General features: G+C 52.5%; 1 protein-coding gene across 1 annotated transcript in view; it reads left to right on the top strand.

The window, feature by feature from the left end:
• Positions 1 to 21,119, top strand: part of CNTN2 (contactin 2) — a 23,642-nt gene continuing 2,523 nt past the window's right edge. Inside the window, exons 1-19 of the mRNA NM_001004395.2 lie at positions 1 to 135; positions 9,206 to 9,314; positions 12,683 to 12,827; positions 12,946 to 13,121; positions 13,492 to 13,587; positions 13,882 to 14,091; positions 14,661 to 14,760; positions 14,989 to 15,164; positions 15,812 to 15,948; positions 16,384 to 16,513; positions 17,175 to 17,325; positions 17,603 to 17,730; positions 18,089 to 18,264; positions 18,384 to 18,504; positions 18,767 to 18,925; positions 19,067 to 19,216; positions 19,879 to 19,949; positions 20,332 to 20,566; positions 20,917 to 21,032. Of these exons, the coding sequence (NP_001004395.2) occupies positions 9,260 to 9,314; positions 12,683 to 12,827; positions 12,946 to 13,121; positions 13,492 to 13,587; positions 13,882 to 14,091; positions 14,661 to 14,760; positions 14,989 to 15,164; positions 15,812 to 15,948; positions 16,384 to 16,513; positions 17,175 to 17,325; positions 17,603 to 17,730; positions 18,089 to 18,264; positions 18,384 to 18,504; positions 18,767 to 18,925; positions 19,067 to 19,216; positions 19,879 to 19,949; positions 20,332 to 20,566; positions 20,917 to 21,032 (2,532 nt within the window). The 5' untranslated portion in view covers positions 1 to 135; positions 9,206 to 9,259. The remainder of the gene's footprint in view (positions 136 to 9,205; positions 9,315 to 12,682; positions 12,828 to 12,945; positions 13,122 to 13,491; positions 13,588 to 13,881; positions 14,092 to 14,660; positions 14,761 to 14,988; positions 15,165 to 15,811; positions 15,949 to 16,383; positions 16,514 to 17,174; positions 17,326 to 17,602; positions 17,731 to 18,088; positions 18,265 to 18,383; positions 18,505 to 18,766; positions 18,926 to 19,066; positions 19,217 to 19,878; positions 19,950 to 20,331; positions 20,567 to 20,916; positions 21,033 to 21,119) is intronic.

The raw sequence follows: 21,119 nt of genomic DNA on the forward strand, positions 1-21,119 counted from the left end.
AATGCAGAGATGCTGCAGTGGCTCTGGGCACACACATCCCCACTCGGGCAGGCACCAGCCGGGCTCAGCACCGCGGCAGGAGCTCCGCGGCCCCGCACTCCCCCGCCTCATGCTCAGCCCCCGACCCTATCCCAGGTAAGCGCCTCCTCTCTCCTTCCCGCACCGTAACAGGGGGTGGGGAGGGGGAAAAAGAAGAGATGAGGCTGCAGATTTCGGGGCACCATTTCCAGCCCAGCCAACTCTCCCTATAGGGAGAAGCAGCCGAATCCTGCGGGGTCGGGAACGCAAGGGCACGGCGTGGGTTCGGGCACCGCTTGGGGCGATGGTTCTGCGGGCACAACTCGGCTCTGCCGGGGATGGAGTTGGGAGGAGTGGGGGCACAGCGGTGTCACTTGTGGAGGGGATGGGCAGGATGGGCACGGCCGGAGGCAGAAGCAGCTCTTAAGGACTAAGTCGGAACTTATTTGCTGTTAATTGCTACGGTTGTGCCTCGGCTTTGCATCCCGGCTGGTGGCACTTTGCGGAGCCCGAACGTGGAGGGGTGGGGGCTGCCGAGCTCCGACCGCACAGCGCTGCTCAGCACCCCCGGCTCGGGAGGGCAGAGCCCAGGTCGCCCCTCACAGAGGGAGAAAGGGGAGGAGAGCAGTGCCCTGTGACCCCCATCTCCCTCCCAGCTCTCAGCTGCTCTGGGCAGGGTGGGAGGGCTGCTCTGGGGGTACTGCTGCGTTAGAGGTTGGTCAGCGTTTTGCAGCAGGAAGGTGTGTGTGTGTGTAGGAGGGGGGGTTCTTGATGTAATATAACAGATGAAACCCTGTGCTTGGCTTTGCTCTTTCTGGGTGCTCGTGTGAGGAGCAGCTGGGCTGCTCAGTGGGGCTCCACTCCCTCACTGTAAACTTCCTGAGCTCCCCTTCCCTCTGCATCTCACCTACCCGCTCCTCCGAGGCTCTCACTGCTCCCACAGCACCGGCTTTATTGTTCCAGCTGGGCTGGGGGGGCATTCATGAGATTGCCAGCCCTCTGAAGGAACACTAGTTGCTTTGAGGGTGGGAAGCAGCAGCCCAAGAGTCGGGAACAACCCGAGTGTTCCTGGAGGTTTTGGGCAGTGCCCAGCACAGCTCTGCCTCCCCTATGCATGTCCCCAAGCAGCTCAGGGTGTAAAGCAGAGGCACAAGGTTTAGGGGCAGGTGTGCATGTGTGGATAAATCTCTCAGTGCCATGTATTTGGTGACACTCCATGCAAAGCTGTCTTCTCTGACCTCTCAGCATAGGCAGAAATACATCTTCCACCCTCTAAGGAAGCTCAGGGTCTGCAGGGCAGGGGGGAAATCATAGCACTGGGTGGGACCGTACTCTGTGTGGGGCAGCAAGAAAAGCAGTGGTTGGTTCTGCCCTGGGGGTCTGAATGCACCCACAACACCAGAAGCTGCTTGCTGAGCCAACGCAGCTCCCAAAGTTTCTAGAAATCAGCATACTTTGTACAGACAGGCGAGAAGGGTCCGCAACCAAGGGAAGGTGCCGGGGTTATGTTCAGCCCATGGAGCGCAGTGACGATGCACTGAGACAAAGGAACCATAACGCTCTCCTCCAGCACCCAATCAATTACGATCCAACAGAGTAACCACGACTTTTGTCGCTCGGAATGGATGCGCAGAGCGTTTAACAGCCTGAGCCTCTGCAGACGCATCGCACGCGAATCACAGCAGGGCTGTAGGGAGGCATTTCCAACATGCGAGCACAGAACGCAGCATGCAGAGCCCACGTGCACAGCCCATAGCCTGGCTGCTCAGCCCCAAACTGGCCACGAGAGACCACCCAGCCTGGATGAGGGGTAGATACCTCATTTCTCAGTGCTCCTTCCCTTCCTTAGCAGACCCCTAAAGTCCATGCCATTTTATATGCTTGCAAGGAGCATGCCAAAAGCGCGTCCCCATCTTTAGGATGTGCTTGAGAATCACCGTGCTGGCTGCTCAGCCATGCCCTGCTTGGAACAAGGATGGTTTTGTTCCATCTCATGGGCTCAGGCTTGGCACAGCAGTGCTGTCATCTCCCCACACAGCTGGAGGCACATCTGCCCCTCCTGAGCTTGCAGCCTGCCCTATAAACCAGTGCGCCATGCAAGAATCCCAGCATTGCTCATGGGGCTGTCAGAGGTGGTATTAAAGCACAGACACATGGGAAGAGGTAAGAGAGGATTCCTTCAAGAGACCTTTAAGGATCAAACAATGCTGATGGAAGGGAAACAAACAGAGCTTGTTGGAGCAAGTTTCTATCAGGCTCCTTCTAGATTAGGGAACCAAATCTAACTCATCCCCCATCCTTGATGTCTTCAGGCACTTGGAGAGCTGTAGACAAGGACTACAGTGAAGGAAACCATCAGATCCCCAGTGATACAGAAACTGCTTCTTTGAACCCCAAATGCATTCCCTTCCTACTCCCCCATGGCACATCCTTAGCCCCATTATCACAGCTGTAGGGTCCAGCATTCACCAGAGGGATGCTCATCACAGTGGAGACGCCCAGAGGCGCTGATGGGCATGAGAGGTGCTTCCACCAGCAGCTCAGAGCTCAGTCACTGTGTGCAGCAGTTACCATACAGCTGGCAGAGCTGGCATCCCCACAGCAGAGCTGCAGAACAGAAGTGGGATCTGTGTGGTGCACAGGTTCCTGCTTGTTTTTATAAGGCAAGGAGCAGGCTGGCACTAGCTGAAGATGGAACGTTAACGCTGTAGCAGACAGATGAGCAGGTTGAACAGGAGAATGATGTCTTCGAAGGAGCAAAATGAACGCACAGTCATTACAGGGAATATCCCAAGCTTCTCCTGGGAGAAGGGAGAGGTTTTTAGCTCTGCATCCTCATCACAGGACCAAGGAGCTCCATGGAGATGGGAACCATGCAGGATCCCCTGCACCAACAGCTCCTACCTACTGGCGCACACACACTGACATAGGGCTGATAGGTGCTCAAGGTCAGGGCTTCCCCATACCACTCCCCTCCCTGGGACAGCTTTCCCAAGCCCTGTGCTTGTTTTGCCTTGCTACAGCCTCTCTAGGAGCCCTGCTCCTCCCAAGTGATGTAGGAGCAGGCAGACGGGCTCGGTGGCAGGTAGGAGCTATTTATACCTGTGACACATCAAAGAGCTGTGCCACTGAGAGCAGCACCGACAGCAGAAAGTAGGCGAGTTTGGGAGGCTGAGGCTCCCCACAGTCCCACTGTGATGGGAAAGGAGAACCTTTGTTTTGGAGGCGATGTATTTTGGGGTGGCAATAGCAGCATGCACATCCCACCTCTCCTGCCTGCACCAACACCCACCTTTTAGCACCTCTCAGCTCCTCCTTCAATGCAACCCCAGTGCAACGTTCTGCATTTCCCAGACAGTGCTGCAGGTGATGCTCGGTGGTTTGCAGTACTGAATTTACATGGGGGTGTCTAGCAGCAGCACCAGATATTTTGATCTTGAGCAGATGTAATCAGGGTGTTAACAAGGATTTTAGGCAGACATCATCTCTCCAACACCCGCGTGCTAAGCTGGAGGCACTCATGGCCTTGTTTTCAAAGACTTTGAGCATCCTTCCAGCTGCCATTGACTCCAGCTATTGACTGAGACAGCCTTCAGGGAGAGCTGTGTGCTGGCAGCATGGGTTGAGCACCGTGCTTGCATTCAGCTTATGGGGAAATCCTCCATGATTTCCTCCTCCACAATCCTGGCTTTTGTCTGAAGCCAGTACAGGGGGCTGCTCTGCTCCATATCATCTGCTTTATTACAATCAAGGTTATACCACACCAGCAACTCCAATCCCAAACGCACTGCCCACCAGTGCTGTGCACACACACGTGTCTCCATGTGCTCTCCATCAACGCCTCCTGACCCAAAGCAGATCCCTGCTTTGTCCTCTGCACAAAGAGCTGACAGGCTGTGCACCAGCACCGGGGTTTGCTTGGCTGGGGAGATCTTGCTGACTAAAAGAGAACTCCCACTGAGCCCCTCTCACAATGAAGTGCCGTGACCTGTGATGTACATGAATGTGTTGTCCAATTATTAGGGAAAAAAAGCATTTAAAAGACACGGAGACAACAGAGACAGCTTGAGCACGGTGCCTTAATGCAGCTATCCTGCTGGGTGCACATCAGCAAGCCCTGCCTGCTCCTTGCACAGGGCTCCGTGAGCCTCTCCTGGTGAAAACAATAAAGCTGCCTGGTGTTAGCAGGAGCTGCATGGGACATCAAGGCAGCACACCATGCACTCATTCCCATGCCACACCACGTCATCCACACCAGCAGAGCAGGGATTTCCACCTCTCAGACTTTGCCCTTACCTTTTTGAGGTGTTTAACCTCTCCCCACCCTTCAAAAGTGCTGATCAGACACTGATGCTGACCAACCCAGATCTGGCACAATTAAATCAATCCATGATAAATAAGGCACAGTCCAAGGGCAGGTGCAGGGTGAGTGCACCCCTCCCAGGTGAGGAACACACCGTCCACACAGATTGCTTTAAGCACCATCACCCACACCTGAGGCTCTTTCCTCCTCCCATTTCACAGCCCAAATCCTACAGCATCACCCAGAAATATGGGTTTGGGCTTTCCAGAGCCCTGCTCTGCAAGGGGAGCAGCATCTATCCGGATGCTCGTGTCAGGGAAAGTGCATTAGTTTCCATGGATATGGTGATTCAGAATTACTCCAGATGTAGATGGGTTCACAGTGCACTGCTCAGAGACCTGCAGTACTGCTGCACCAGGTGGGAAGCACAGCTCCCATGGAGCAAAAAGCAACAGGAACAGATAGGAACAAAACCAAAGCGCATCCCCAAGTTTTGGAAGTGCCACCGTCTGGGAATCCAGCAAACACAACCAGCTCTTCCCCAAACTACAAGCAAATCTGGTTTGTATGGTGCACTACCCTGGGTGAGGTTTATATTGCTTGACTTTATTTCCAAAGGCATAGGGGGAGGGACACAGAGACCATGGCAGAGGTTAGCAGCACAGCACAACAACTTGCAGCACATCCCAGAGCAGCAACAAGCAGCAATAACCCCCCACACCCCCTGTTCCCAGCAGAGCCCTACCACACTACAGCTCCCCATCGCCTCCCTCAGGAGCCCAAACACCCCCTCCAAAGATTACTTGATCTTCTTTCCCCCCTTACCTCCTTCCAGCATGCTGTCCATTCTCTACACTGAGCCAGGAGGGCAGAGCTCAGCCCTGCAGCCAATTTAACTAATGAGGTCTGATTACAATTACTCACACCTGAGGCATGGGGCTGACCTGGGGGCTGTGGGGGGCTCAGGAGCAGCACGGCCTGCAGAATGCCCTACTCCTTGTGTGGTGGTTCTGTTCCCATCCTTAGTGCTCAGTCCCTGTGCCCCACATCACCTCCCTGTCCCTGCACTGTGCTGCTGAGCACTGCAGCCATGCCCAGAGCTGTGCCCCTCACCTCCCTGCCTGCAGTGTTGGTGCAGAGCCCTGACCGAGTCCAGACCCAAAGCACCTGCCTCAATCTGCTCCACCTGCTGCCTACAGATGCCACCTTCACCCCAGCCCCAAAGCTTTGCCTTTTATGCTAACACTGTGGCCCATCAAGCAGTAACAAACACATTGGGCAGGCACAGCCCCTACTCTGCGGGTTGCAGCTCGGTGCCCTGCAGGGTGCTGTGGGCGCCATCTGCTCCCCACAACCCAGGCATGGAGCCCAGTGTGGGCATGCACCCGCTGTGCAGCTCTATGAGGAGGACAGGGCAGGATGGAGCCAGGAGGCAAAGCATCTCCCAGCACCCCTCTGCAGCACAGAGCAGGTGGGAGCAGGGAGCCCTGGAAGTGCAGGAATGATTCGTAGCTCTGCATGGGGTGATTGATGAGCCCGGGGAGAGCCGAACCCCTCTGGGTGTGTTGGCCATTGGATCACAGTGGTTTCAGTGCTCAGTGTTGGTTTTGGGTGGTCTCAGGGTTTTGGCTGCCCCGCTGCTGCTGCAGATCCTGGGGCTGCCAGCGGATTCTCAACTCAGAGAAGCTCAGGAAGGGCAGAATTGAGAGTCTGCATCTCTCCTGAGCACATACAGCTTTGCAGGAGGACAGACACGTTACAATAAAACCTCTTTCAACTCACTGAGACATTCTGTTCTGGAAGTGGACAAAACGTACCTGACATTGAGCAGATTTGCAAGAAAAATCCAGCAAAGATCAGAAGTGTGCTCATTCCAGCCTCAGAGATGCTCCTTAATGAAAGGAACACACAGCACAGGGCACACTGTGTCACCCACCCTCGGCAGCTCTCCTTCCGTGGAGAATGTTGCAGCAGAAGCCTAATTTCTCATCTCATAACCAACCCCGGAGGACTGAATCGCATTCATTGATCTATGAGAGGTTGTGCTGGCTGTGACAGCTCTCCCTGCTGCCTGTGTCCCACCATGAGCTGGGAGATGGCAGTGCCAGCGTGGTGCCATTGGCTGTTCCCCTGTCCTGTGCCACGGCTGCATGGATTTGGAGCCATCGCATTCCCATTGCACTTCAGCCCTCCTGGGGCCATCACCTCCCAGTGGTGCTGTCCTGGCATGAGGCATGAGGGCTGTCCCCAAGGCTGAGGAGGATCCCAAACTTCTCCATAGCTCTTACCCAAGAACTCGGTCTTGGTGACAGCGGATCTCTCTCTGCTCCCAGGGGCTCCAGCACAGCGCTAATGCAACCCATGCACATGTCTCCAAGTGTGCCCATGCTGCTGGAGGTATTAATGACAGCATCCATTAGCGGGGATGACAGATCCCCTTTCAGTACAACAGAAGGCTCTCGAGTGACTGTCAAAATACTCCACGAAGAGGGGAAAGAACAGCTCCCTGAGGGCCCTCTCCTAATGAAGGGCACGACCAGTGGGTCGGATGCACAGTGCGTGGCCGTGCCTGGGAGAAGTTTGGAGTCAGGTGCAGAAAACACAGCTCAGGGCACTGCCTGGGGACAACCTGTGTTGCACAGCACTGAGGGAGCAGCGCAGCCCCTGGTGTGCTCTCAACATCACTGGATCACATCCCTTAAGCAATACAGCAACGAGGAGCAAGCCAAGCAGCATGGGAGAGGGCGGTGTGATCCAGTCTCTAATAGTGAACAAACCCAACCTCAGCACATATAGGAATTACTCTGTTATTCTCTTGCATGTAATCCATGCCTGGAGCTCCCCCTGGATAGCACTTTCCCCGTTTCTACAGAGGATTGGAAGTGCAGTCCATGCTGAGGTTGGGTTCCAGAGAGCAAATGGAGCAGCTCTCCCTGTCACCTCTTTAGGAGCCCTATCCTGGTGTCCCAGCACAGCCATGGGGAGGGACCTGGGAGACACAGGAGCAGTGGGTGCCGGGAAGCAAGGAAAGGAAATGATGTGTGCATCCAAAATGAGAGCTGAGTGGGGTCTGGGATGAAAGAGGCGAGCTGCAGAGCCAGCTGCAGAGCTGGGGATCAAAGCTGTGGTTTACATAATAAATAATGAATTGATAACTAATTGAATAATTCAAACCAGCTTAATTTTTACAAGTAACAGCTTTGCTGAGCCGTGGGGAAGGAACCGAAGGGGCTGGGCAGCAGGGCACCCTGCACTCCCTCCTTGCGAGCTCTGAGCTGCTTTGGGGGTGATGCACCCACAGATGCAGGATGCGATCCGCTCCTACTCCAACACAGCACTGCATGCAAAAACAGACCGAGCAAAAAGCTGCTCCTTGTCCTAAAGTGCTTACGCTGGGAGCATGAGACACATGAGGGAGAAGCAGGCAGCGGGTGAACAATGTGGCAGTGTTTGCTGGAAGGCCGTGGGTTCAGGACACTGTTTGGGGCATGATGCTGATTGACATCAAGTGATTTCATCATCCTGACTCACCCCAGAGCTGCTGGATGGAACACACGGCATGGGGCAGCCTCAGGGAAAGGACATCATGCCCATCTCTGCTCTGTCCTCATGCTGTCCCTCTCTGACACCCTGTGACCATCACTGCTTCAGGGCATGTCCTCCTCCCCCAGCTCTGCCGTATTATTTAGGGCTCTGCCATAGGAGCATTTAACCTGAGTGTCAGGTTGGGCTCTGCTCTCAGTGCTGTGTGGGGAGGCTGGCATCCCGCCCCTGAGCCCAGCAAGGTGAAAACGAGGGCCTGGGCTGCGGTTTCTTTCCTTTATAGTAGGAAAATGTTCTATTTCGGGTGAGGATGCGGAGGGCAGGTGGCTTTCCCAGTCCCAGATTCCCCAGAGACAAGACTTGATGCACACACAGGACGATCCCTGTTTGCTCAGGTGCACGATAACGGCTGCACTTAATGAGCAGGCGCTGTGTTCCAAGCAGCAATGCACCGGGGGCTGCGGTGCATGGGATGGAGCCGGCGCTCACTGGGGCAGCCAGATGGGCAGGGAGTGAGGGACCAGCTGGGGCTGGGTGAGCTGCAGGGCTTGGCAGAGCCTTCAGTGTGTGGGATGTGGGATGCGTTGTTTCCCAAGTCGTGGTTAACAAAGAGGGGGAAGGAAAACAAAACTGGGTGTCCTCCTTGGATGTCTCCAGAGCAAAGGGCTGGGGATGAGCAGTAGTATGCCCACACGCAGCCACTGCATGCTAGGAGAGTGTTGTTTTTCGAGGAGGGAAGAAGAAGAGTTGGTGGTATGGGGAGGAGATGGAGATGGAAAAGGAGGAGAGGGGAAAAGGAAAAAAGAAAAGAGGAGAGAGAAGGGGGAGAAGGGGGAAAGGGAAAGGAAAAAAATAAAGGGAAAAGGGAAAGGGAAACAGAAAGGGAAAGGAAAAAGGAAAAGGAAATGGGAAAGGAAATAGGAAAAGGAAATGGGAAAGAAAAGAGGAAAAGGAATGAGAAAAGGGAAAGGGAAAAGGAAAGGGAAAAGGGGAAAGGAAAAGGAGAAGGAAAAGGAAAAGGAGAAGGATAAAGGAAAAGGAAAAGGGAAAATGAAAACAAAAGGGAGAAGGAAAAGGAAAGGGAACGGGAAAAAGGAAAGGAAACAGAACGGGGAAAGGGAAAGGAAAAATAGAAGGAAAGGGAAAGGAAAAAGGGAGAAGAAAAAAAGGAAAGGAGGAAAGGGGAAAGAGAAAAGGGAAAAGGGAAGAAGAGAAGAGCTCCTTCAGACCGCAGCATGTTTCTCGCTGGCTGTTCTTACAGACACCTCCTGGTGCCCACAGGGACATGAACTGCCCCAGGGCCTCACGGAGCGGCAGGTAAGTGCAGTGCTTCTCTTGCAGGGCTGCTGTCCCCACTCAGCCATAGAGCCACGGCCATAACATCTGGAGCACAGGATGGGAGGCACTGCTGCATTCATCTGCACCTCCCTGGCCGTCATCATCTGCGTGGGTAAGAGCCTAAAGCTGTTCTGGGGATGGATGCCTTTCTGCTGTGCCTCAGCTGCAAAGCTTCCCCCATTTGCCACCCATTGGGGATCACTGTTGGATCTCAGGGAGTGTCAGGCTACACACTGAGGGTCCTTTTTCAGCAGGGAGATCTTTCATATCAGGCAGCTGAGAATTAGATGATGTCTTCAAGCTAATTCATCATCCCAAGAAGAGACTGCTTGGCTGTCTTATAAATATCTAATTACCTTTTAGTGTTCTGTGGGTCCCGGGAGAGGAAGAGGGGAGGGGCGGCTGCCCTAGATTGGGAGGCAATTAGCCTGTTTGGAAATCACCCTGACCCAAATCTGGTAGAGGCCCCAGGACGCTGCTGGGCTTTCCCATTAACCAGCTGAGTTCGCCCAACTCATTCCCATCCAAGCTGAGCCCATAACAAATGAGTCACTACCAAACCGTATGAGGGTTATTTTCTCCTGACCTCTGGCTGCTGATGCAATGGATCTCAGGGTCCATTTGGGACAGAGAGCAGTCCTCACTTGAAATATGAGCCAGGAGCAAGGACCAAACGATGGCAGCTCCAGATAAGGCTGAAGGAAACGCTCTGGGGAGGGGTGAAGATGGACCCGATGGCTCCAGACCTGGAGTTTGGGTTGGTAACATCACCCCTCCCCCTGACATATCACCGAGCGATGAGTTCCCAAGGACATGAGAAATAACCTCTTTGATTGTGTTCAGATTTCCTATAAAGCCAATTAATTGCTCACATGCCAGGCTCAGGCTGCGGCCAGCACTCCGGACTTGAGGATGTGCTGCTGGTGCTCAATGACATGATAGCTGCTGATGCACTCATCACCTGCAATTCATCTTGGCAAACGTTCAGCTGAAACATCCATGATTTCCTGCTCTCCAGAGCTGGAGTGGGGCTCAGCACGGCGTGCAGCCTCCCGGACATCAGGGCTTTCCAGCTCTGGCTACCAGCACGTTCCAGTTGCTGGCAATAAGAGCACAGAACCACTCTTGGAGTTCTATTCCTGCTATTTCTGGTATAAGGTCTGAGGTGGTTTTTACACTCAAAGATTACGGCCTCGCCGCTGTATTTCATTATAGGGTATTTTTCTCTCCCAGGCATCAGCACAAATCACTCTTGGAGCGCCGAAATGTTCAAACATTTCTGCAGCTATTTCTCCGAATCTTAATGTTCCGATATCCCATTTCCACCTTTCCCTATTTATTTTGGTGCTCAGACTGATTTTTCTTCAAAACTAATGTTGTTCCAGCCAGACACAGCAGCACACAGAGACTAATTTCTGCTCCTAGCTGCGTTTCAGCGCAGAAGTAGGGCTGCATATGGCATGCCCAGCTCTGATGGGATCCCTCTGCCTCTTGCACAAGCAGCTTGCAGGCTCAAAGATGTTATTCTGTGATGCCTTCTCCCCACTGCCCGAATGACAGAGCCCTGGGAAGGTCTTGTTGTGGTAGCATTAAAAAGGAGAGTTCTATGGTGACAGCAGCAGCTGAGATGATCGGTCTCGGAGGTACTCAGATCTGCTGCTCTCCTTTGATCTCAGTTCTCAGCAATAACCACCATCAGGACATGTAGCAGTTCAATTATCGCTTTAATCTAACGGTCGTTTCACTTAATGAGTGAGATGCGGGATTTCACCTCCAACACCAACCGGACACCTTGGAACTGTACATCAAATCTGTCTGAACTTCTGGCATTGATTGCGTATGAGAAAATCAATGCCTGACAGTGGTAGCCCATAACCTTGGCAGAGAAAAGGGGACAGCGGAGGATGCTGGGCTCCAGGTGGGATGGGAGGGATGATTGGCCAAACCTCATTGGGAAAGGGCTCCCATGAGGGGAGGTATATATGGGACTGACTATAATATAACATGTGTTAAATAATCAGAAGTTATTTACCATGTGCTACCTATTAATCTCCGAATGCAAATCTGCTCATCCTTAATCCATTGACTGCCGTCGCTCAGAACACAACGAATACACCACGTCCTTCTTAATTCTCCATTAACTCATGATTATGTTAAGTGCTGGCCAGCAAGGAGCTATTTCCAGCTGAGAGCAGCGCAGCAGAAGCAGAACCAATGGAGGCAAATTCTAGCACGGAGAATCTTCTCCTTGGTGAATGTAACTATCCCAGAAGGGAAAAAAAAAGCACTTTCACAGACCTGGAGGCAATATGACCTTCGTAAAACTGCTTCTCTCACTCCAAAGCATTGGGGACAGGCACGGAGCAGAGCCCCCGCTAATTGGGCAGTGCCTGGATGTGAGGACCAGACATGGGGAGCAAACAGCTGCTCCGAGCCCACGGAGCCAATTAGTGCAGCCCCTCTCTGCTTTCACCCTGGTCTCCACATGCCATGGACATGAGGGGAACCCCGGGAGCTGCAGGTGAAGGGCTGCTTTCCCTCAGCCCGGAGAGCCGATCCCTGCTGGAAGTTACTCTTGCATAAAACATCACACTTACTGGAGTCACTTCATTTAACCGGTGACCATGCTGCGTTCTGCGGGGAAGGAAGCAGATTGCAGGTTGGCATGGCGGTTTTAAGACAGTTATTAATTCAATTACAAAGCATGGAAGGATGCTGGGGGCAGCCAGGCATCTCCTCGCTTATCACTGCAGAAGGGGATGCTGCCTCATGTCCCATTCCTGCTAAGGGGCATGGCTCCAGGTGCCAGGGATGCGTGCTAGCAGTGGTTACCTTGCTGGCTGCTTTTGGGTTAGAGGTTTCCAGGCAGCTTTCTGCTTTGTTCTTGCTTATTTGCATTGCAATTTCTAGCGTCTGCAGCACTGGTTTGCACCCAGCTGCAAGCAGCAGTCGTGACTCAAAGAGAGAGCTGAGGATGCTGCAGCTGCAGGGATGGAGGGAGCAGCCAGGTGCGTGCAGGAGGTCAGCACAGAGCTGAGATCTAGCTATGTACACCCAGACCGTGCTCTCCTCTCTTGTCCTCAGTAGGACATAGGAAGAACAAAGCAGCAGCATTGGTACATGGGAGGCAGCGGCATGTCTTCACTTCCAGGATGCTGAGAGCACCCCGGCATTCCCAGCTCCCACCCCATCTGTGCTTCACAAGAGGTTGTGCCAGAGCTCCTTCGCGTGCCCATCTCTAAGCACGTCTGCTCCTGTGGCACAGTAGAATCGATGTGAGATGCTCAGCAGGGAACGCACACAATCTGCCCGCAGCCCTGCTTGGGGCTGGGTGACAGATGGGCTGCGATTCTCACATTGCTCCTCGTTTTATTCCAGATATAGCTCTGTCACCGCCAGGGACACCCTACAGAACCAAAAAGAAGGAGAATTTTTAGAGAAAGCCACATTTTGCTGAGCAGGTTTTCCCCTCTCTTGCAGTCTGGTGCCAAGCACAGAGTGGCATGAGGAGCTACGGGCCGGTGTTTGAGGAGCAGCCAGCACACACCCTGTTCCCTGAAGGCTCAGCAGAAGAGAAAGTGACGCTGACGTGTCGAGCCAGAGCCAACCCCCCTGCAACATACAGGTGAGCCCCATGGTGGCCAAAGAACGTGAGAATGGGACGTTGGAATGTGGGTCTATGTGGCACCATCCACGTGAGCACGCAGCCGCAATACATATTCCCCCTTCCCACTCCTTGGCAGATGGAAGATGAACGGCACAGAGCTGAAGATGGGGCCGGATTCACGGTACAGGTTGGTTGCTGGGGACCTGGTGATAAGCAACCCAGTGAAAGCAAAGGATGCAGGCTCCTACCAGTGTGTGGCAACCAACGCCCGTGGCACAGTGGTCAGCAGGGAAGCATCCCTCCGCTTTGGCTGTAAGTCCCTTCTTGGTCTGCATAAAGCAAATGAAATGCAGCCGCAGTAATGCTGGGGGTAAACCAATCCCTCCAGCCCCATTTGAGAAATTTGGGGAGAAGTTGTGGATGAGGTGCAGAAATCCCATTGGCATGTCAGTGCAGCAGCAGTTTGACGCACAGCATTGTCAGTACTCAGATTATTTCTGTATCTCTCTGCAAAGCCACTGGAAATTATTGGTGATAGGTGGACGGTTGGACTGGATGATCTTGTGGGTCTTTTCCAACCTTGGTGATCCTATGATTCCATGAAATACCACCCCACGGAGGGGCAGATGGCCACAGCAGCTCCTCCAGCTGCTCATGGGCGAGTTTCACCGCCTGTCTTTAGTTTTGCAGGAATTCTCTGCAGAAGAGCGAGACCCCGTGAAGATCACCGAAGGTTGGGGAGTGATGTTCACCTGCAGCCCCCCTCCCCATTACCCAGGTAAGGGTTTGCATCCCCCAGCAGTAGGAGGTGGGGGCGATCCTCAGCCGCACGAACCACTTTGTGATTTCGGTGGGGATGCCAGGGGAGCAAACCTGGTTTCAATTCTGAATCGAATTCAATTCAGTGCTGAAAAGCACCAAAGCAGAGGCATAACTTAGCATGTGGAGAAAATAAGCGCCATCCAAGGAGCAATTTAAGCTTTGATGGGTGCAGAAAATGACCCGCTTGGTTAAATCCCAGCTGAGGCCTCCAGCAATCTGCGCGGTTCATTCCTTCTCCTGCTCCCCACAGCCTTGTCCTACCGGTGGCTTCTGAATGAGTTTCCCAACTTCATCCCAGCCGACGGAAGGCGTTTCGTCTCTCAGACCACAGGAAACCTCTACATTGCCAAGACAGAGGCTTCCGACCTCGGCAACTACTCGTGCTTTGCCACCAGCCACATCGACTTCATCACCAAGAGCGTTTTCAGCAAGTTCTCCCAGCTCAGCCTGGCTGCCGAGGGTCGGTGCTCTCCAATTATCATAAAGGGACTGGGGAAAATGCAAAATTAACAAAGCACGCGGGCTCCTGAAGGCTCCAGCACCTGCACAAATTACCCAGTGGCCTCTCAAGGGAGCTTAAGAGTTGATGAAAGCATTAATTGGCCGGAGCCTGGGGGAAGCAGCCTTGCCTTCATGCTTCGCTGGTAGTGCTGCCGTCAGTGGGGTTTCTCTGTCTGATTGTAAAATAAAAATGGCACCAGGACAGGCTCATATCCCCCGAAACTGCCTTTGGTGACCTTGGCAGGTGCAGCTGAAGATATTGATTCGGCAGGGAGATGGGAGTGAGACTAGTAGGGAATCGGGGGAGAAATAGGCCGGAGGTGTTGTAAAGGAGAGGTTTATAGAGACCCCGCTCAGAGCTCTTTTAAAAGGAAAATGAAACGTAGCCTCTGCCCAGCTATAAATTCTCCAAACTCGTGAAGGTTTTGCAGAGAAGCGGATCCTCGCAGGTATCTTTGCACTTTAAGACCTCACATATGCAATTTTAAAGTCATCCGGAACTCCTCACCAGTGCTTTCCTCTTAACAGACGCCAGGCAGTATGCACCCAGCATAAAAGCCAGGTTCCCTGCAGACACCTACGCTCTGACCGGGCAGATGGTGACTCTGGAGTGTTTCGCCTTTGGGAAGTGAGTGCAGCACTGCATTGCTTGGGGTGGGGAGCGAATCGCAGACCCAGCGATGGATCTGCTGAACACAGGAGGGGGAATAGTGGGAGGGATGGAGAGGCAAAGCCAATCTGTCCTGCTGGCCAAGGCCCAGCTGGGATGGGATATGACTGAATCGGGACTGGGTTGTGCCACCCTGGGTATCTGCTGTGTTAGACCCCAGGGCTAAAAAGATTTACTTTGACACAGCCCCGTTCCTCAAATAAAGTGGAGGAAGCTGGATGGCTCGCAGACCTCCAAGTGGCTCTCCAGTGAGCCCCTCCTGCACATCCAAAATGTTGACTTTGAAGATGAAGGCACTTATGAGTGCGAGGCTGAAAACATCAAAGGGAGGGACACCTACCAGGGCCGCATCATCATTCACGGTAAGGCAGTTCCACGTGTGCCTTTCCATGCTGAGGTGCCCCAGCCAACAGACATCCCCCCCATCCAACCTATTACAAAGGCAGCACAGATTGCTGATCTTTCCTTCGTGGATATATTTAGGCTGTGGCAAGGACAGAGAGACCTCCTCACTTGCCCTACAATAATTCTAGCAAAAATGAGGTAACCACAAATGGGAACATAGAGGTAAAAAAAAAAAAAAAACCAACAGATTTGTCTCTCCATCATATCCTCCTTCTAGCCTGGGTCCTTTCACAAGGGTTAATGCTTGGAGCTATTAATCAGATCTAGTCAAGCTGCAAACTTAGCCCCGTTCTCCCATCCTGAATTCAATCTTTTCTGAAGGTCAGATATGACTGCATTTCTTCTCAGGAATTGAAATAACAGTATTCTTCTCCAGATCTGGTTTATGCCATGATTTTGTGCAGTCCACGTGCAGAGCAGCAGTCAGAGAGGACCCAGTCCTGCATCACTGCACAAAAGGCAAAGGCTGTTACTATGGTGAAACACGCTGTGATAAACAAATCTGCCAGCAGAGATGACACAACGAGCATCCTTCTGCCTGCCTGGCACAGCAAACCTCTCATCCGATCCTCTTGGCTCTGCCACCTCTCTTGCTCCTTTGCAGCTCAGCCGGACTGGCTGGATGTGATCACGGACACGGAAGCTGACATTGGGTCCGACCTGCGCTGGAGCTGCGTGGCATCCGGCAAACCCCGGCCAGCAGTGCGGTGGCTGCGGGATGGGCAACCTCTGGCCTCCCAGGTACCGCTCACAGCCTCGCTGCAAATCCATCTTAGCCCCCGTTTATCACCTGCCTTCCCCTTCCATGTGCCCCCATGAGGCTGCAAAGCAACGTCACGGTCCTTACCTCCAGCAAGGTCCTTCTCCCGTCACTGCCATCGCAGCCATCGATTCATGCAACTGCAGGAACTCGGAGCCAGTTGTCAGGGCAGATAAGGATCACCTTGTTCCTGCCTTTGTATGAGCTGCAAGTTGCTGCCCAGGCACTCAGCAGTCTCAGCAAACAGAGAGCAGCCATGTGGGGTGGTGGCTGGATGCAGTGGAAATGGCCTGTGCTTTCTTCCCCAGAAAACCAGGCTGGCTTCAACCTGCAAGGAAACTCAGCCCTGAACAGACAAGGCTTGAGTTCCATTTCTGTTCTTCTCATCTAATGGGTTCATCCTCTTGTTTGCACAGAACCGCATCGAAGTGAGCGGTGGAGAGCTGAGATTTTCCAAGCTAGTCCTGGAGGACTCTGGCATGTATCAGTGTGTGGCTGAGAACAAGCATGGCACAGTATATGCAAGTGCTGAATTAACAGTGCAAGGTAATTTCTCGTTTCCCAGCGCTCTGGGTTTCAATGGGACACTGAAGCATTTTAGATCTCTTCCTGATATACCACGTTTGCAATCTCAGAGTAAGATAAGAGCGGACAAAACTGCTTCACTCACCATTGAAATATAGCTGCTGGTTCAGCACGACACCCTACGAGCCTCTAAAATTTCAATCTGGTGTAAGTTCAGTAGTGCTGAAAGAGCACAAGGACACCTGTTTAGCTACAGAAAGTGTACAGGACAGACAGCAGCAGCACAACTCCCTTCCATTGCTCTCCCTCTGTTTGGGAGGAAAGAAGCCCAAGAAGTGAGCTCTGCACACCGCCAGCCAGCTAGCTCAGATATGGTGGCTGGAACTGGGCTGATGCTGTAGGGAATATCCTCTACATTTTCAAAAGCAGCTGTTCTTGTGTCTCTCAAAGACCTTGCACTTGTTAGGGTCATGTTGCCATTGCTAAGTACGACGCGTGTCACCTCACACCTGCCTGGCAGGCGTTGGACACCCAGCAGCAGAGGAGCCACTCCTGCATCCCGCTCGCCAGATATCGCCATGCTTTGTTACCAAGCCATCCAAGAAAGCAATATCTAATGCCCCGGCACTTAAAATGCTGACACAGCAGGGCTTGCTAATCCTCTTTTTTTCCCCCCATATAGCCTTAGCACCAGATTTTAGACTAAACCCAGTTAAACGACTGATACCTGCAGCCCGGAGTGGGAAGGTCATCATCCCATGCCAACCGAGAGCAGCACCAAAAGCCACTGTGCTCTGGACCAAAGGGACGGAACTGCTCACCAACAGCAGCAGGTAGCAGCACAGCTTTGGCCGATAAACCACTGCTAAAATAACATTTCTTCTTGCCAGAGGATGAGACTTGATGACCCACGTGTGCTGCTATGTCCCTAAACACACATCTTTGTTATCCCTCTAGTTTCTCCTTTGAAAAGACTCTTAATTTGTATTTTGCAGTCCTGTCTTTTTCACCTTTTTCTCTAATATCAGCAAGAGCAGGAAATTATTTGGCAGGTGTACAGAGTGAGTAGACATTTTAACCTTCTTTCTTTCTATGGTTCTTCATTTCCAGGGTGACTATTACTGCTGATGGCACCTTGATCCTCCAGAACATAAGCAAATCTGATGAGGGAAAGTATACCTGCTTTGCTGAGAATTTCATGGGCAAAGCCAACAGCACGGGGATCCTCTCTGTTCGAGGTAGAGATGTTTGGCTTGACTTGGGGTCAATCAAGTCTAAGAATGCCACGATGTGAATTGGAACACTTCTCTTCTCTGTATACCCCCAAAAAGCAATAGGGTACTCAGGGAATCTGAGGCATTTCAGTCTGTGCATCAGCAAACCTTCTGCCAGACCCACCAAGCCTTACCCACCAAGGTCTGCTCTTTGGGAAAAGTATTTCTATTTCCTATCTACTTTAATCTCTTAGCTTCATCTTATGAAAAGCCAACAGCCAAAATCCTGCTAGAGAGGGATGACAACAAGTTAGGAAGCGTTAGTTCATTTCGCTGTGCGCCAAACCTGGTCCAAAGAGCCCTCCCTCGTCTCCCTCTGCAGATGCCACCAAAATCACACTGGCACCATCCAGCGCTGATATCAATGTGGGTGAAAACCTCACTCTGCAGTGCCACGCATCCCACGACCCAACCATGGACCTAACCTTCACCTGGTCGCTGGATGATTTCCCCATTGACTTGGACAAGTCGGAGGGGCATTACCGGCGAGCCAGCGTGGTGAGTACCGAAGGGAACTGCATACCAACAAGAAGGGCAGAAAAGCCACACTAGCCCCTTTGTTTGCATGTTGGGTTGTGGTCAGCTGTGTTTCCCTGCTGTCCTTTCTCCCTACACAGAAGGAAGCTGTTGGGGACCTCGCCATCGTCAATGCCCAGCTGAAGCACTCGGGGCGGTACACGTGCACAGCCCAAACGGTTGTGGACAGCACTTCGGAGTCGGCCACGCTGACTGTCAGAGGTAATCCCTGCTCTTTACGAGCCTGAGGCACCAGCAGGCTCTTTGTGAGGGGTCAGCCCTTTCTGTGCAACCACCCAGCAATCTCACATTCCATTTGGCTGGGAGTTGTGAGCGTTAAAAGAAGCAAAATGTGAGGTGAGGCTTCCTCGCCTCCAGAAAAGAAAGGTTTGATCTTCATTTATGACTTGCAGAACATAAAGAGCAGTAAGACCCCAACTCCCTGACACTTCAGTAACGCTTCCATCTCTCTCCTTCACCCCAGGACCCCCCGGGCCCCCAGGGGGTGTGGTGGTGAGAGACATTGGTGACACCACTGTCCAGCTGAGCTGGAGCCGTGGCTTTGACAACCACAGCCCCATCGCCAGGTACAGCATTGAGGCCAGGACGCTGCTCTCCAACAAATGGAAGCAGATGCGCACCAGTAAGTGCCCTCGGGGCTATGATGTGGTCCCTGAAGTCCCAGCCTGGGGTCACCAGCTCCCTGCTGAGCTCTTGCTCTGTGCTCGCAGGCTGTCCACCATTTGCTCTATTTGTTCTCCTCTCGTGTTATTGGATTATATAGATCCTGTAAACATCGAAGGCAACGCCGAGACAGCCCAGGTGGTGAACCTCATCCCTTGGATGGATTACGAGTTTCGGGTCTTAGCGAGTAACATCCTTGGAGTTGGGGAGCCAAGCTTACCCTCCAGCAAAATCCGTACCAAAGAAGCAGGTATGTGCAGACATGCTCAGAGGTGGAATGGGGAATCAGAGGCACCTACATGCAGAAAGAGAAGGCTGGCTTGCAGCAAGCCCTGGCCCGGGCAATTAGTCTTCTCCTTGAGTGCTCCTAGAGGTGAACCCATTGCAAATTTTTCTGCCTTTTTGCCCATTTACACATCAAAGACAAAGAATTACCAGAACTGGCAGCCAGCCTCACCAGCATGAGTAATAATATATTAAAGCACTACAAATCCTAGCTTCAAATACGGTACGTTCTGGGTAGTAATGCTTAGAAAGGTGAAAGAACCCTATTATATTAGAGAGCACAACTGTGCAAACACAAGATAAATTTCCCAGCTGTAAATGTTGATTCTATCTCATGCAGCTCGAACACGCAAGCAGAAGGGATGTAGGATCAGCAGGAGAAACACTCTCAACGCACCGAGCGCATATTAACTCCTTTCTAATTTAAGCTCTCCCACAAATTCCTGCTTTTGAGATTGATTCTCATCCCTTCAGAGAAATGCTGCTGGTAAATAAGCATGTCAGGAGCTAGCCAGTGTTCAAGACCTGATTTTCACAGACATCTGAAATACTTCTGGCTGCGTGTGCCTGTCTTTGTGCTCATCCTCACCACTGTTGTTCCTTTAACCCAACCTGCACTGTCTGCAGCACCCACAGTGGCACCATCTGGGCTCGGCGGCGGCGGTGGGGCTCCCAATGAGCTCATCATCAACTGGACGGTGAGTCAGTGGCACAGCACTGGCAGGAGGGCTGCGGGAGGGCAGGGGACAGCAAATCAGCGCTGCAATGCAACTGTGATACGCAATGGAGCCAAACACTGTGCTTAGCGGCAGTCTCAAAGTCTTGCTCTCTTGAATGGAAGGGCTTAGGTTGGAAGGGACCTTAAATATCACCTCCCTGCCACAATGGCACCTGAACGGCCACAGGAGCAATTTTGCTCATGGCAGACATAAGGAAATCATAGAATTGGAAAGACCACAAAGGCCATCAGTTCCAACCATCAACCCATCGCCGCCGTACCACTAAACCACGCCACTCAGTGTGACCCTTTTCTTGAAAACCCTACCCAGAAATGCCCTACCCAAGGCTTTTTCCTCACAGCCAACACTGCGGGACTACCAGAATGGAGACGGCTTCGGCTACATCCTGTCGTTTCGTAAGAAGGGCACTCAGGGATGGCTCACTGCCCGCGTGCCTCATGCAGAATCCCTGCACTACGTGTACCGCAACGAGAGCATTGGGCCCTACACCCCCTTCGAGGTGAAGATCAAAGCATACAACAGGAAAGGAGAGGGACCGGAGAGCCTCACTGCCATCGTGTACTCTGCAGAAGAAGGTGAAGGGGACTGCAGGGGCTCTTGCTGTCTGGTGGCTTGCTGATAGGAGAGGTTTCTTTCATTCTAAGGGCGGCTGATAGTGATTTGAGCAGAGGATTTATCTTCTACTTCAGTACACAGATAGAGGCTTCCCTAAGCAGAGAGCAGACAGATCCTCACAGCATGCAGCTGTTGGTCTCCTTGACCTGCTAAGTCCCTCAATCCCTTCCCCTTTCTTTGCTCTGTACACACAATACCAGCTGTCGGGCTGCATGGTAGTGGTGCTGAGGCAAGCCCGTCCTTTCAGTACAGTGAATGCACTGCCCTGGGCTCGGAAAACCATTTTATCCCCTTTTCTTGTCTTTTTCAGAACCAAAAGTGGCTCCATTCAGAGTTACGGCCAAAGCCGTTCTATCCTCAGAAATGGATGTGTCCTGGGAGCCAGTGGAGCAGGGAGACATGACTGGTGTGCTGCTGGGCTACGAGGTATGAGTCCATCATAGGAACAAGGGATGGCAGAATCACTCAAGTTGTAAAAAACCTCCAAGATCACCAAGTGCAACCACTAACCCA

The sequence above is a fragment of the Gallus gallus genome, chromosome 26 (genome assembly GCF_016699485.2).
Source record: "Gallus gallus isolate bGalGal1 chromosome 26, bGalGal1.mat.broiler.GRCg7b, whole genome shotgun sequence".
Classification (NCBI taxonomy): domain Eukaryota; kingdom Metazoa; phylum Chordata; class Aves; order Galliformes; family Phasianidae; genus Gallus; species Gallus gallus.